We start from the raw sequence: 14,167 nt of genomic DNA on the forward strand, positions 1-14,167 counted from the left end.
CGCCATATGTACGTAAAATGCGTCGCAGAACATTTTGCGACGCAAACATGCGTCGCCAGCATGCGTCGCAATTGGTTCGTATGCAAATGTCAATATGATCTTTGGCGACGCATTAAGGTACACGTCGCCAAAGGTTACAACATTTCGCGATGCAAGTATTGGCGACACCTTCTTTTATTACGTCGCCAAATGACGTCGCCAAAGGTGATGTCATTTCACAACGCTAATATTGGCGACACCTTCTTTTATGCGTCGCGAATAGGTTCTAACATGTCACGACACATGAAATGCGTCGCGAAATGTATTTTTGCTATATTTTTTTTCTTTCATTATTTGTAACGCAGTCTATGCATTACAAAATATATTGTTCATTCAGTCACAACATTATAATGTGTCTAAAATACATCATAAAAGTACAATTTACTATTAATTAGTCAAATATTTTTAAAACATGAACACAACTGGCTGTCAAATATTATCCAAAAGAACATATAAGTAGCGAAATGCACATTACATAATGTTGCAAAATAAATAACTACATAGTCGATGAAGGAGGCGGGGGAGGTGGTGGAGGAGGTCGAATTGAAGAGCATGTTGGTGGAGGCTGGAATGAGAAGCCAGGAATGACCTGTTGAAGTTGGTGCAATAATGCTTCAAATTTTTGATCCTCCTCATGTATAGTCAGATTCTGTTCATCGATTGTTTTCTGCATAGTTGCAAATTTTCCATAATCATCATGTACTTCATTATATGTGTTAATTGCGATATATCATCTACTTGAGTTGCACTGAGTAATAATAATAATCAGAGAGGATATCTAAATATAGCTTCAACTTGAATGTATTAAATACTTACATGTTTTTTGCCGCCCAATCATTCTTCCATTGTCATCCTTTATGAAAAAATTTCTCGAATGTGTCAATCACACTAGGAAGCTCTCCCGTCACAGGATCAGCCTTAAAAAATGAAACAATTTATTATCATATAAATTATGATAAGAAATTTTATTTTCAAATAAAACTTACAGCTGTGTGATAATGTTGAACCAAAGTTTTCGATCCATGTGCACCTTCAAGTGGCCTATTAAACCGATTATTAGTATTCTTTTCAAATATTTCCTATAAAAAAAGATAATATTAGTGCAAGTAACAATAAAAAAATATTTATCAACTAAATTTAACTATTATTAACCATTTTTTTTTTGTGCCAAAATAATTACAAAGAAAATCCCAATCATCTTGGCTTACTCCCTTGTATGGCTTCCTTTTTGGTGAATCTTTATTTCCAAATCCCCCGAGTTGTTTCCAATGCCTCCTCATCTTACACCTTCCTTCTCGAATAGCTCTCATGGCAAGCCGCTCTACCTTCGCCATCACCAAGTTCGTCTTTTCATATTCAAATTTGTTCTGCCAAAAAAATTCATAGATGCGGGTAACATCTAATCTGTACACAAGCATGTTTATTAAAGCATAAAATAAAATGAAATATATTAAAGAGAAAATCCTATAAAAAAAATTACTTTCTATGAACAATTTTTGATAAAATAATATCAAACATAATGAAAAACTTAAAGGATCGGTTGACTCACCTTCCAAATAGATTGACAAATTAACCATTTAAGTTTAAATCTATAAAAGCTTAAAAGATTGAAACAGACGCATATTCTTTTCTAGTTGAAAAACAACAATAGATTAGAATCACTGTTCAGAATCGATTAAAAGCAAAAGAAAAGAAAGGACAAGAATAAATGGAGCATAGGTCTCAGCTTACTTTATGATACATATTGGATGTCTTAGAATTGCAGAGAAGCTAGGGACGCCATGGAGTATCATGAACAGGGGAGAAGAAATCGCGGCAATGGTGAGAAGCAATAACAAAGAAATCGACAGGCGAGAAGTCTTACCTGTTGAGAGGGAGCAGGAGATCCTCGGCGACTCGGCGAGCACGAAGGCGAAAAGGCGTTTTGTGAAATCGGTTTAGCGTGAACAAAAAGGTAGGGTTTTAATGTATTAAAATAAAAAATAATAATAATTATTTAATAATTTGTTTGATTTGTATTTAAATGATATTTAATTTGATTGATAATTTTGTAAAAAAAATACGAACGGTTAGTTTATTAAAATAAATTAAAATAATAATTATTGAATAATTTGTTTGATTTATTTTTAAATGATATTTAATTTGATTGATAATTTTGTTAAAAAGAATACGAACTGTTAGTTTATTAAAATAAATTAAAATAGTAATTATTTAATAATTTGTTTGATTTATTTTTAAATAATATTTATTTTGATTTATAATTTTGTTAAAAGAGAATACGAACCGTTAATTTATTAAAATAAATTAAAATATTAATTATTTAATAATTTATTTGATTTATTTTTAAATGATATTTATTTTGATTTATAATTTTGTTAAAAGAGAATACGAACAGTTAATTTATTAAAATAAAATAAAATATTAATTATTTAATAAATTTCTTTCTAATGCGTTTTCAAATGATATTTATTTTTATTTATAATTTATAAATTTTTTGAAAAATTTTTAATTTCGAATTTTATATTAGCAACGGTTAATGTATCTACGTCGCCAAATAACCACAATTTGAGGTGGGAAAAATTTTCACTACTATTAGTGACGTTGAGTGCAGAATGCGTCACCATTGTGTCACATTTGACGACGTGCTTTCTATGTCGCGTCGCCAAATGATCCAGGTAAAATTTGCACTATCTTTTAGCGACGTGGAGTGATATGCGTGTTGCCAAAGGCCTTCATTTGACGACGCATATTGTTTAATGCGTCGTTAAATTATACAAAATAAATGTGGAAAAACTCCCTCCTAATGTTCTATCTTTAAGCGACGCGAAACATTCCACGCATCACTAAAAGGTCATATTTTGCGACGTTAACCATGCTATGCGTCGCTAAAAGTCTGAATTCTTGTAGTTTAATTATATATACCATGATGAGAGAGAAAAAGAAGAGAGAAAATATGATGAGATATAATGAAAAGAGAGAAAATATGCTGAGAAAAAATGAGGCGAGAGTGTGTGTGACGGGAGAAATTGAAGAGAGAAAAAGTATAACGAGAGAGAAAGTGTGATGAGAAAAAAAAATGAGGAAATAGAGTCTGATGGGAGAGAAAGCATGTGGCAAAAGACAATTCACTCGTCCCTAGCGCCCCCCGCCAACTTGTCCCTAGACTAATACGGAAGAGATAAATCACAGTGACTACTAGCCATTAATGCATGTGGCCAAGACATGCATGGGGAAGACATGCTCAGAGGCGCTGAATTTCAACCCTAAGACTTTATATGACAACACCTTATGTTTTAACCATTATACCACTTTGAGGGGACATGATGGGAGAGAAAGCATGATAAGAGAGAATGCGATGAGAGAAAATGAAGAGAAAAAAAGTATGATGAGAGAAAATAAGGAGAAAGAGTGTATAATAGGAGAGATTAAGAAGAGAGAAAATATGATGAGAGAGAAAGTGCGATGATAGAATAAAGAGTGAGAGTATGATGAGAGAGAATAAGGAAAGAGAAAGTGATATGAAAGAAAAATTGAACAAATATATTAAGAGTATTTTCGTCCAAAACTTAATTCTCATTCTCATTCCTATGATCCTATCCAAACCTAAGAGATGAGGTGAATTTCATCAATACCTAAATTTTTAAATTTCATTTCAAAATTTTAATTTTATTCCCATCATCTAAATATGAAATTTAAAAATAAATTTATTCTCTTATTCTTACATCTCTAAATCAAATGTCACCTTAGATTATGACGAGAGAATGCACTGCATAATCTTTTGACGTGGTTGAATCGATTCGGGTTGGAAAAGAGGTGCACATCAGTTCCAATGCGAACTGTGAAGCACCCATGTAAGAGGACCGTTTTGAGATTGTTATGAACGAGTGGACTATAATAGTCAATCAATAGGATTTTTCAAGATTATGATCTACATGAATTTTTATTGAAAATCTGAAACTCAGAAGCCGCCTTCACCTTCTCGAATTTGTCATTTATTTATTTATAATTTTATATCGAACCATGTAAACGATTAAGACTACTCTCAAGTAAATCTACGTGTTGAACTTGGCGTGTGAAAAATTTCATAGGACAAAGACTTTTGTCTCTAGATCATCCTGCTTTCATATTGATGGTCTTTAATTGAGTTGGAGTAACAACGGTCAAACCAATCAGTATTAGAAAAAAATATATAATGGAATATATTAAATAAAAAAAATACAAATCGGCCAACCTAATGAACAGAACATGAAAAAACTATTATATCATAATAGGGAGACTTTCGACGATTGATCCACTTTCGAGTTTTCAAAAGAATGGCTACTTTATGACCAATGGCAGTCCTTGCTGCAAAAACAGTGCTCAACAAAGTCATCAAAATTAGCGAGTTTTGTTAAGTTTTAAATCGAAACATCGAACCACAGATATTGCTTTGGTTTAATATCAACCAAAGAATTGGTCAAAACATTCAAAGAGTCAATAACACAATTTATATTGATTGATTGTCAAGATTTGTTATGGATAATTTAATATTTATAAATCTTATGTGACGGTCGCGGTTGGCCCAACATTGAACACTAGGCTTCACGCGAATCCGCGTGGAGGTCAAGGCTCCTTCTCGTCGCTACACTCATTACTTTCTCCCTTTCAAAGAGTACTTGTCCTTGCTTGTTAATCCATAGCGACGACACGTTTGTGCTGCAAAGGAAGAAAACATGAGAATCGCAACAGAGAGAGCAATCCGCCTCCTCATGCAGTTCTGTATCATTGCTCCAGCAGCAGCAGCAGCGGCGGCGGGCATTAATACGACGTTACCAGGCCCAGGTTGCTCGCAGTCCTGCGGCCAACTTGCTGTCTCCTTTCCCTTCGGCATCGAGCCCGGTTGCTACACGAACGGCTTCGCCATCTCCTGCGACCGCTCCGATCCATCCTCCCCAAAAGCTTTCCTTGGCTCCGCCGATTCCATGATCCAAGTAACCCACATCTCAGCGGAGCAGAGCCAAGCTCGAGTCCTCGTAGTCAACTCTTCAATTCTGATCTTCTTCTTCTTCTTAATTACATCGTAAGTTCTAAATCGGTAAGAAAAATCATAGGTTTTTTTTTATAATTTTACAGGTCCCGATAACGTGGGAGTGCTACAATCGATCGGACTACGTCGTCGGCTCCCAGTATCCATACATTGATTTCAACATCGACGGAGCTGGAGTCTTCCGAATGGCCACCGGCCGAAACAAGCTCACTGTCATCGGATGCAACTCCGCAGGACATATCCAAAGCCAGGCCGATGTGAACGGATCCTATTCCTATCGATACTACACCGGCTGCGTTACGTACTGCAGGGACGCCGGCAGCGTCGTCGACGGCGTCTGCGCGGGCATAGGGTGTTGCCAGGTCAGCTTCCCGTCCAACCTCAGCGACAGCAGCTTCCGGTTCAGCGGTTACAGTCATAGCGGGGACATGGCGGACTTCAGCCCCTGCAGCTACGTCTTCATCGTCGATAAGGACTACTTCAACTTCACCTCGGCGGACTTGAAAATGAACACCACCAACGCGTCGATGCCGATGTGGCTAGATTGGGCCTTTCGGGACGCCGCGACGTGCGAGGAGGCCAAGAACTCCTCTTCCAATTATGTGGAGAATACGTGTCGAAGCCAGAACAGCATGTGCGTCGATTCCAACAACGGTGCCGGGTACCTCTGCAATTGCTCGCAGGGCTACCAGGGCAACCCTTACCTCGATGATGGATGCCTAGGTCTGCGATTAGTATTTATAATGAATTTATCTACCAAATCTTCTTTTGACGGCAGAATTTAATTTGTAACTGAATGCAGATATCGACGAGTGTTTGTCTCCGGAGAAGTATCCGTGCCATGGTGCGTGCACTAATCTTGAAGGGAGCTATCGTTGTGAATGCCCTTCCGGTAAGCATGGCGATCCATTTATTGCACCGTGCACCTCCAGACTTCCTATGATAGGGCGGTTGTTCTTAGGTACTACACCATGTTTTCTTTCCTAATTAGTTAATCTTAGTGAATGAACTTCTAATTCGATTGGTGCTTAAATTAATACGGTAGAATATATGCTTAATTACTTGTGTAGGCATCGCCTCGTGCTTATTCATTGCGATCTGTTTCATTCTGATATGTTTATTTGGGCAAAAGAAGCGATATGATGCCATTAGGAGAAGTAAAAGCATGATTAGTAAAGATGTTCTGCAACTGCGCGAGGAGAAGAGGAGGTTTGAAGTTGAGAACAGGGATTTGATATATTACAGAGATATAGTATTAAAATACGCGAGTACGATGACACTTTTTACTCTGCGAGATCTGCATTTGGCAACCAACGGCTTCCATAACGACCATGTAATTGGGCGTGGAGGATACGGCGTGGTATTTGAAGGAATATTGGAGGCAGGCCAAAGAAAAGTGGCCATAAAGAGGACTCTGATTTCCACCGAGAGGCAGAGCGACAAGGACAAGAAGGGTTTCTTGAACGAAATTTACCTTCTTTCGCAGATTAAGCACAAGAATGTGGTCAGACTCTATGGCTATTGCTTCGAGAAGCACACCCCTCAGCTGGTCTACGAGTTTGTTTCTAATGGGTCTCTCTTCGACTTGCTCCATAAGAAAAAAGAGATCATCTCCTTGGAGGATCGCCTGAAAATAGCAGAGGAATCAGCCGAAGCATTAGCTCATTTGCATTCATTCGAACCACACCCAATCGTTCATGGGGACGTGAAGCCGCACAACAAACTGTTGGATCATGATTTGACCGCCAAAGTATCCGATTTTGGCATATCAAAGCTGTTGTCCGCGAATGAAACGGAAGCTCTGACGACTGCGGAAGGAACTGCTGCCTACGCAGATCCTGTTCTCGTAAAAGAAGGGCTTCTCTCCACCAAAAACGATGTGTACAGCTTTGGGATTGTTCTCTTGGAACTAGTCACGAGGAAGCAGCCCGCAGTCGGACTAGCATCGATGAGCAAGGAAAAAGTCACAGCTACCTTGGATAAACAAATTGTGAACGAAGTGAACATCGATTTGCTTCGAGTTGTTGTTGACCTTGCAGCTCGATGCCTGAGTCCTGAAAAAGAAGATAGACCGACGATGGAGCAAGTAGCAACAGAGCTGAAAGTATATAGAGAAACATTATTATGGCCAATGGAGCAAAGAGAACAGGATGAGTTTGTTGATCAAAGCAGCAGCTTGCTAAATGGCCATCGATCTTTTCGTCGTGATTCTGTAGATCGCCATCAAAGCAAATGGTCGAAATTAAGATCGTCGAAGACAACTTAACAAGTCTTTTGGTTGGCCATGAATTTGTCAATTGCTGCAACGAGTCTTTACTTGTAGTTATTCTTTTTGCATGTGTTTGTATCTTGTAGTTGTGAGATAAGATGTCGAATTTCCTAATAAAGTTCAAAATTTCTGGCAAAATTAGCTGGTGATACAAATCAAACTATATGGATTTATGTATGGGTTTCAAATCACAATAGATGATAGAAATGTATTAGTAGATGAGGGTGTGACAGTACTTCCACCGCTCCACTGTCATTAGTTCAATTGTATTAATAGAGGGTGTGACTCTGTCCGATCAATTCCTTCACTAGTTCGCTAGCGGTTCGGAGTAAGTAGCCGTACGTGTCTCTAGTCACCAACATGCTTGTAGAGTCATTAATCTCCTACGTCAACACATGTTAAACTTTTAGCACATGGTATTACTATTAAAAATTAAATCCAATAAAATGATCTAATTGATAGGTTAATTGTGGACTAAATGAAATGATATGGATTTTGTGTGTAGAAGTTTATTACTCTATTTTTGTTATCTATGATGCGTGATAGACTATATATGTCGTACCATACGATTACAATTTAAATTAATATCGAATTCACCTACACTAATATCGTATAAAGTAACTGATGTCTCTTATAAGAAACATAGATAGATTTTATTTGAAATTAGGGGTTTAGATTTTAGATTTCTAATGCTAAAAATAAGGAATGCAACATAAACACCAAATCACTAAACAACAAACAAAAAAGAAAAAATAGCAATATGAAGTAATGCACTAAAAGAAATGTAAACATGCTAAGCTACAATTGAGAATGAATTTATAAAGTCCTCACGGATGTCTAATTGGCCAGAGGGTATCAAACTTACTATAATGCGGCAATGGATTAATTCCTGATGAATGCATACTCTCGGGGAAAAAAAAATATTTTCCATTCCCTAGCCAACTTGGCAGTCAGTTATAAACTGACATTGTAATTTATCTCTCTTTACATAATCTTGGAACATGTGAGGAGTGTCTGATTAACGTCTCTGTCATGTGCTTTCAACTGTGTACCTGCATTTACCTCCCTTCATATCCGTGGGACCGGCTCTAGGAGACAGATGATATGACGGTTCCATATTTTTATGTGAGGAGTGTCTGGAGTAAGCATAATCGCCTTTTGCTATAAAAGAAAATGAATTCATGAAACCACAAAGTAAGCATTCTAACTTAATCTAATCTATGTGCATTCCAACCAAATAACCATCATGACTAACACTCAACAAAACAAAACAAGACATTAACATAAAGAAATTGCAAGACTAAAAGAAAACCCATGTTCATCAAACATATTGAAAGCAATATTCAATCATAGCCTATGACATGAAATCTGAACCAAGGGGAACCCAAATCAATTACAATCCAAGGCAATTGGTGGCTGTGATGGAAGCTTCAGATGAATCAGAACTGGATGAAGAAGGTTATATCAGTGATGAGATGAAGAGGAGGCGAGTAGATGAAGTAAGATGTCAGGATCGATGATGGAATGGGCTATGGAAGCTCAAGATTGGAATCCAGAATAGGAGGAAACTCCTTTCTGTTGGATCGTAGCCCACGTGGGGGAGGGGGTGAATCACGTGGTTTAGAAACCTTGGATTTTTCTTTGGTTTTGAAAAACAAGTACGCAACGGAAAAGACGAAAAGAGATAAAAAGGAAAACCAGAACACAAGCAATTTTTATTTGGTTCAGAGCCTTCGGTGACTCCTACTCCAAGACCCATGATCCTGTGGACCATATCAATGGGCAATCCACTATGATCCTCTTTTAGAATGTCCGGAAGAGGGAAACGAGTATAATAGAAAAATCAAGACAAGTATAATATGTTATACTTTCCTTTCTATAGAAATTAAGAACAAAATTAAATTTTCATTACCCAATACTTTTGAAGATGATCGAATCAGGCTTGGTCTTAGATGACTCCTTAGCAGTAGTCGAATGCAGCAACATCACAACAAAGTAGCAGGATGAGGTAGGAGCAGTTGGGATATCACGCAAATGCGTAGAAGCTCGTAGAAGAAGTGTGTATGAGTTGTGTTGAAGCCTTGGACGAGACCTTTTTTTATTGAGTGTTGAAGGCTCCTTTCATAACACTGGAGGCGCCTTCAACCCCAACTTTTATCTCAAAAAAGTAGTGTCTTATCATCACCGAGGTCTTCTGTGTTATTCGATCGAAGGTGCCTTCCAAGCTTTTGAAGGCGTCTTCCATTGCATAGCTCAAGGTGCCTTCCTTGGTTAAAGGCATCTCAGGTACCGTTCACTCGAGGTATTTTATGCTTCTTTTACCCTACAAAAAGTGTTAGTCCAACATAAAATATCTAACCTACAAAATAAAGTTAGCACAATAATAAGATAGCAGTAATAATTAGTTTCTCTCCTTCCAAGACCAAGAACTAGTCATGGTCTCAATTTAGATTTCCAAAATGGACCTAAATTGGGCCTACGCCTAAAGTCCCAAATTGTGACTCATCCTCACTAGAACACTCTCCTCAGTGACTTACTTTCTTATCTTGCAGAATCGCTTGACTCTACCTCGATACACCAGGTCTTCTCGCTAGTTATCAGGTTCACACACCCAACTGGACTTTGACCAGCTGTCAGGTCCTGTGGAGCCAGCCGAATTTTTTGCCAGATATCAGGTCACTCCTTGACCTATTTGGACTTAACACTAGCTATCAGATCCTCCAGACCTAGCTGGATTTCAACCTGGTATCAGACCAGTCAAGTCCTGGACACTTGGTATAAAGGTTAGATCATAACACATCTAAATTTAATCCATTTGTCATTCATCAAAACTCAGGCTTGACTATTGGTGCTAAATGAACCAACAATCTCCCTCTTTTTGATGTAACGACAATCTGGGTTAAAGTTAGAAAAAAAATATGCAAACATTTATAGTAATAAAAATGATTGTAAGAGAAATCTAAAATGAAACAGGTAAGCTTTATTCTCTTGATCTTTTCAAGGTTAAATTTTTCAAATTTTCTTTGAGTTTTCTTACTTAAACTCTAACCTTCCCCCTTTGACATTCATCCAAAAGATATGCATATAAGTATACTGATCCGGCGGTAAGAATGGGGGGCCCACCTTCTGAGGGGTCCTAGCCTAAGGACGGATGGAGGGCTGGCCAATCATGTAATGGTCCGAGCGGAGCCGAAGATAACTCAGCCATGAGCTTGGGTTTCCGACGCCAAGGCAGGAGGATCGAAGGGCCGAGCGGGAGGCCGCTCGGCTGGAACCGAAGGGCCGAACAGGTGGTCCGTTCGGCCAGGATAAGGGTGAGGGTACAAAGGTAGCCGAGCGGCCTATGCGCTCGGCTCGGGATATGGGATGTTAGCAGAGGCATGTCTGATGATTGGGCCGTACACAAGATCGCATGATGGAGGATCTCGCCGTCACATCACGGAGAGGTGAATACAGTAACGGTATGGCCTTAGGGATGTCCTTCTGACAGACCCATACCTGGGCATGGTCGAAAGCAGGTGATTGCTTTGATTGGCGCGCCCAGGCTTCTTCGGGAGGTCTATATAAGGTCTCCATTTCTTCATCGGAGGTACACAAGTCTTCTGCTTCTACGACACCTCTTCATCTATTTCCTCGCCTGATTTGAGCGTTGGAGAGCCGTCGCCGGGACACCCCTCCCGGCTCGGTTCTGTTGCAGGTTCGCCGGAGCACTCTAGGATCCAGCAGGGAGTGCCACGTCCCCAGCGTCCGTTGACCCCTGGTTCGGACAGGATCAAATTGGCGCCGTCTGTGGGAACACTCCTGCATCCGAACAGAGACAATGGACGAGGCTGGAAGAATACACAATGTGGCACTCTCACAAGAAGAGTTGGACGCTCTGGTCGAGATGAGGGCCGCCAAACTTGTGGAGCAAAAACAGAAAGAGGCAGCCGAGCGGCCGGAGCAACAAGCAACATCTGCGTCGGGTGGCCGAGCGGAAGCACCTCAAGCCACCGTTGCGTTCCATCGGGCCTTATTCCGCACCCCTGAAACCGTACCAGCTCGGAAAGATAGAGGATCTTCTTCCGACGAAATGCCCAGGCGAGACGCCAGAAAGGGGAAAGCTCCCCGAGCAGATTCATCTCCCGAGCGGATCAATCGCCAATTCTCGGAGGCTATTCTACGAGACCCTTTGCCCAAGCATTACGTGCCTCCGACGATCGGCGAGTACAATGGAACAACAGACCCGGATGATCATCTGGGTAAGTTCGATAACACAGCTACGCTCCATCAGTATACAGATGGAGTAAAATGCCGAGTCTTTCTTACCACTTTATCGGGATCGGCTCAACGGTGGTTTCGAAGGATGCCGGACGGGTCTATCACTAGTTTCAAGGACTTCCGAACGGCCTTCCTCCACCACTTCGCCAGCAGTCGGCGTTATCAGAAGACAAGTGTCAGCTTGTTCACAATCAAACAAGAGCCGAGAGAATCGCTTCGAGCTTACATCCAGCGATTCAACCAAGTGGCGATGGATATTCCCACAGCCACATCGGAGACAATGATGAATGCCTTCACGCAAGGCCTTGTGGATGGGGACTTCTTCCGGTCGCTCATCCGAAAGCCGCCCCAAGATTATGATCATATGCTGCACCGGGCCAATGAATATATCAATGTGGAGGAAGCGCAGGCAGCCAGAAAAAAAGAAACACCAACCGAACGGGCTTCTCCTGCCGAGCGGAGACCCTTAGCCGCTTATCAACCGCCGAGGGGACCAAGGGCCGAAGCAACCCGCTCCCCTCGTGTGAGGTCCCATGTACAAGAGGTAGCTGCCACTCGGCCTAAGCCAAAGAAGAGATGGACCTCGATGTTCTGCTCCTTCCACCAGACAGATACGCACAACACGAGGGATTGTCGAAGTCTTCCCTTCGTGGCTAATCCCGTTCCCAAGAAAGCCGAACGACGGTCTCCTCCCATCGGCAGGAGACAAAGGACCCATGAAGCCGACCGGACCCGCACTGAGAGGCAACCTCGGCATACGCCCGATCGGCACCGGTCTCCAAGACAGGAGAATCGACGGGCGTCCAGAGAACGGTCCCGACCGTCCGCTCGGGAAGAGGAGAATAGAAGCAATATTGCCAGAGGCGAGATCAACGTTATTGCTGGAGGGCCGACCGGAGGAGATTCCAATCGAGCCAGAAAGGCAGGCGTCCGGCAACTCCAGATCCACGCAGTCGGTTGCAGCCAAGAGCGGGCAAGTGGGCCGGAAATCACTTTCGGGCCCAGGGACTTAGAAGGAGTCGAAGTGCCCCACGACGATGCCCTGCTCATTAAAGCGGTAATAGCAAATTACACTATTCACCGCATATTTGTTGACAAAGGGAGTTCGGTCAACATCATATTCAAGAAGGCATTTGACCAGCTGCAAATTGATCGAGCCGAGCTGCTTCCCATGACAACCCCGCTCTACGGGTTTACGGGTAACGAAGTTCAGCCGGTCGGACAAATCCGGCTGGCTGCCTCGTTTGGAGAGGAGCCGCTCAGGAGGACCAGGACAATAAATTTCGTGGTGGTCGATTCTCCCTCGTCCTACAACGTCATTTTGGGCCGACCGGCGCTCGGCGAATTCCGAGCAGTCGTCTCAACCTTCCACCAGAAGATGAAGTTCCCCGTCGAAGACAAGGTGGGAGAGGTACGGGGAGATCAGTTAGCAGCTCGGCGGTGTTACATCGAGATGGTCCGAGCAGAGTCCAACTCTGCTCGGAAGGCGCCCCGAATCGAGGTACATGTCATCACCGAGAAACCTCCTGCTTTAATTTATGATGAAAAGGAGGAGGTTCAGATCCATCCGACTCGATCGGAGGCCACGACTTTTATTGCCTCTGATTTGGAGGAGAAGCAGAAGGAGGAGCTGATCCAGTGCCTCCGACGAAATCATGATGTATTCGTCTAGTCGACACATGAATTGCCCGGAATTTCGTCGAGCCTAGCGCAGCATGAATTGCATGTCCGACCGGACGCTCGACCAGTGAAGCAGAGAAAAAGGGATTTCAGTGCCGAGCAGAATGCCATCATCCGGGCGGAAGTAGAGAAACTTCTGGAGGCCGGCCACATACGAGAAGTGCAGTTCCCGAGCTGGCTGGCTAACGTAGTATTAGTCTTCAAGCCGGGCGGCAAGTGGAGAGTCTACATCGACTTTCGGGACTTAAACAAAGCATGCCCCAAGGACTTCTATCCTCTGCCCCGGATAGATCAGCTAGTGGACTCTACGGCCGGCTGCGAATTAATTTGCATGCTTGACGCCTATCAAGGATATCATCAAGTGCCGCTCGCCCGGGAAGATCAAGAAAAAGTAAGCTTCGTAACGGCCGACGGCACATATTGCTATAATGTGATGCCGTTCGGATTGAAGAATGCCGGGGCCACCTATCAACGCTTGATGAACAAAGTGTTCAAGGAGCAGATCGGGCGTAATCTGGAAGTCTATGTGGACGACATTCTTATCAAATCCGTCCGAGCGGCCGATCTTTTCAAGGACATGGAAGAAACCTTCCGAACGCTGCGCAAATATGGAGTCAAGCTAAATCCCCAGAAGTGCCTGTTCGGAGCAAAAGGAGGGCGTTTCTTGGGGTACATAGTGACCGAGCGGGGAATCGAAGCAAATCCCAGCAAGGTGAAAGCTCTGCAAGACATGCCGCCCCCAAGAAATACAAGAGAAGTGCAGAGGTTGACCGGTCGGATAACTGCTTTGTCCAGATTTATCTCCAAAACCGCCGACCGGAGCCTTCCATTCTTCAAGATCCTGCGCAAGGCTACTAAGTTCCAATGGGATGAAGAATGTGACCGAGCGTTCG

The 14,167-nt window shown here is 42.0% G+C and overlaps 1 protein-coding gene across 1 annotated transcript; it reads left to right on the plus strand.

Annotated features, from left to right (window-relative positions):
- The first annotated feature begins 4,708 nt into the window (after positions 1 to 4,708).
- Positions 4,709 to 7,464, plus strand: LOC121974696 (wall-associated receptor kinase 2-like). Its single transcript, XM_042525863.1, has 4 exons — positions 4,709 to 5,051; positions 5,152 to 5,788; positions 5,868 to 6,026; positions 6,136 to 7,464. Exons 1-4 carry the CDS (start codon positions 4,752 to 4,754, stop codon positions 7,329 to 7,331), a joined length of 2,292 nt encoding a protein of 763 aa, XP_042381797.1. The 5' UTR covers positions 4,709 to 4,751; the 3' UTR covers positions 7,332 to 7,464.
- The last annotated feature ends 6,703 nt before the right edge of the window (positions 7,465 to 14,167 follow it).

Source organism: Zingiber officinale, chromosome 4B (genome assembly GCF_018446385.1).
Source record: "Zingiber officinale cultivar Zhangliang chromosome 4B, Zo_v1.1, whole genome shotgun sequence".
Taxonomy (NCBI): domain Eukaryota; kingdom Viridiplantae; phylum Streptophyta; class Magnoliopsida; order Zingiberales; family Zingiberaceae; genus Zingiber; species Zingiber officinale.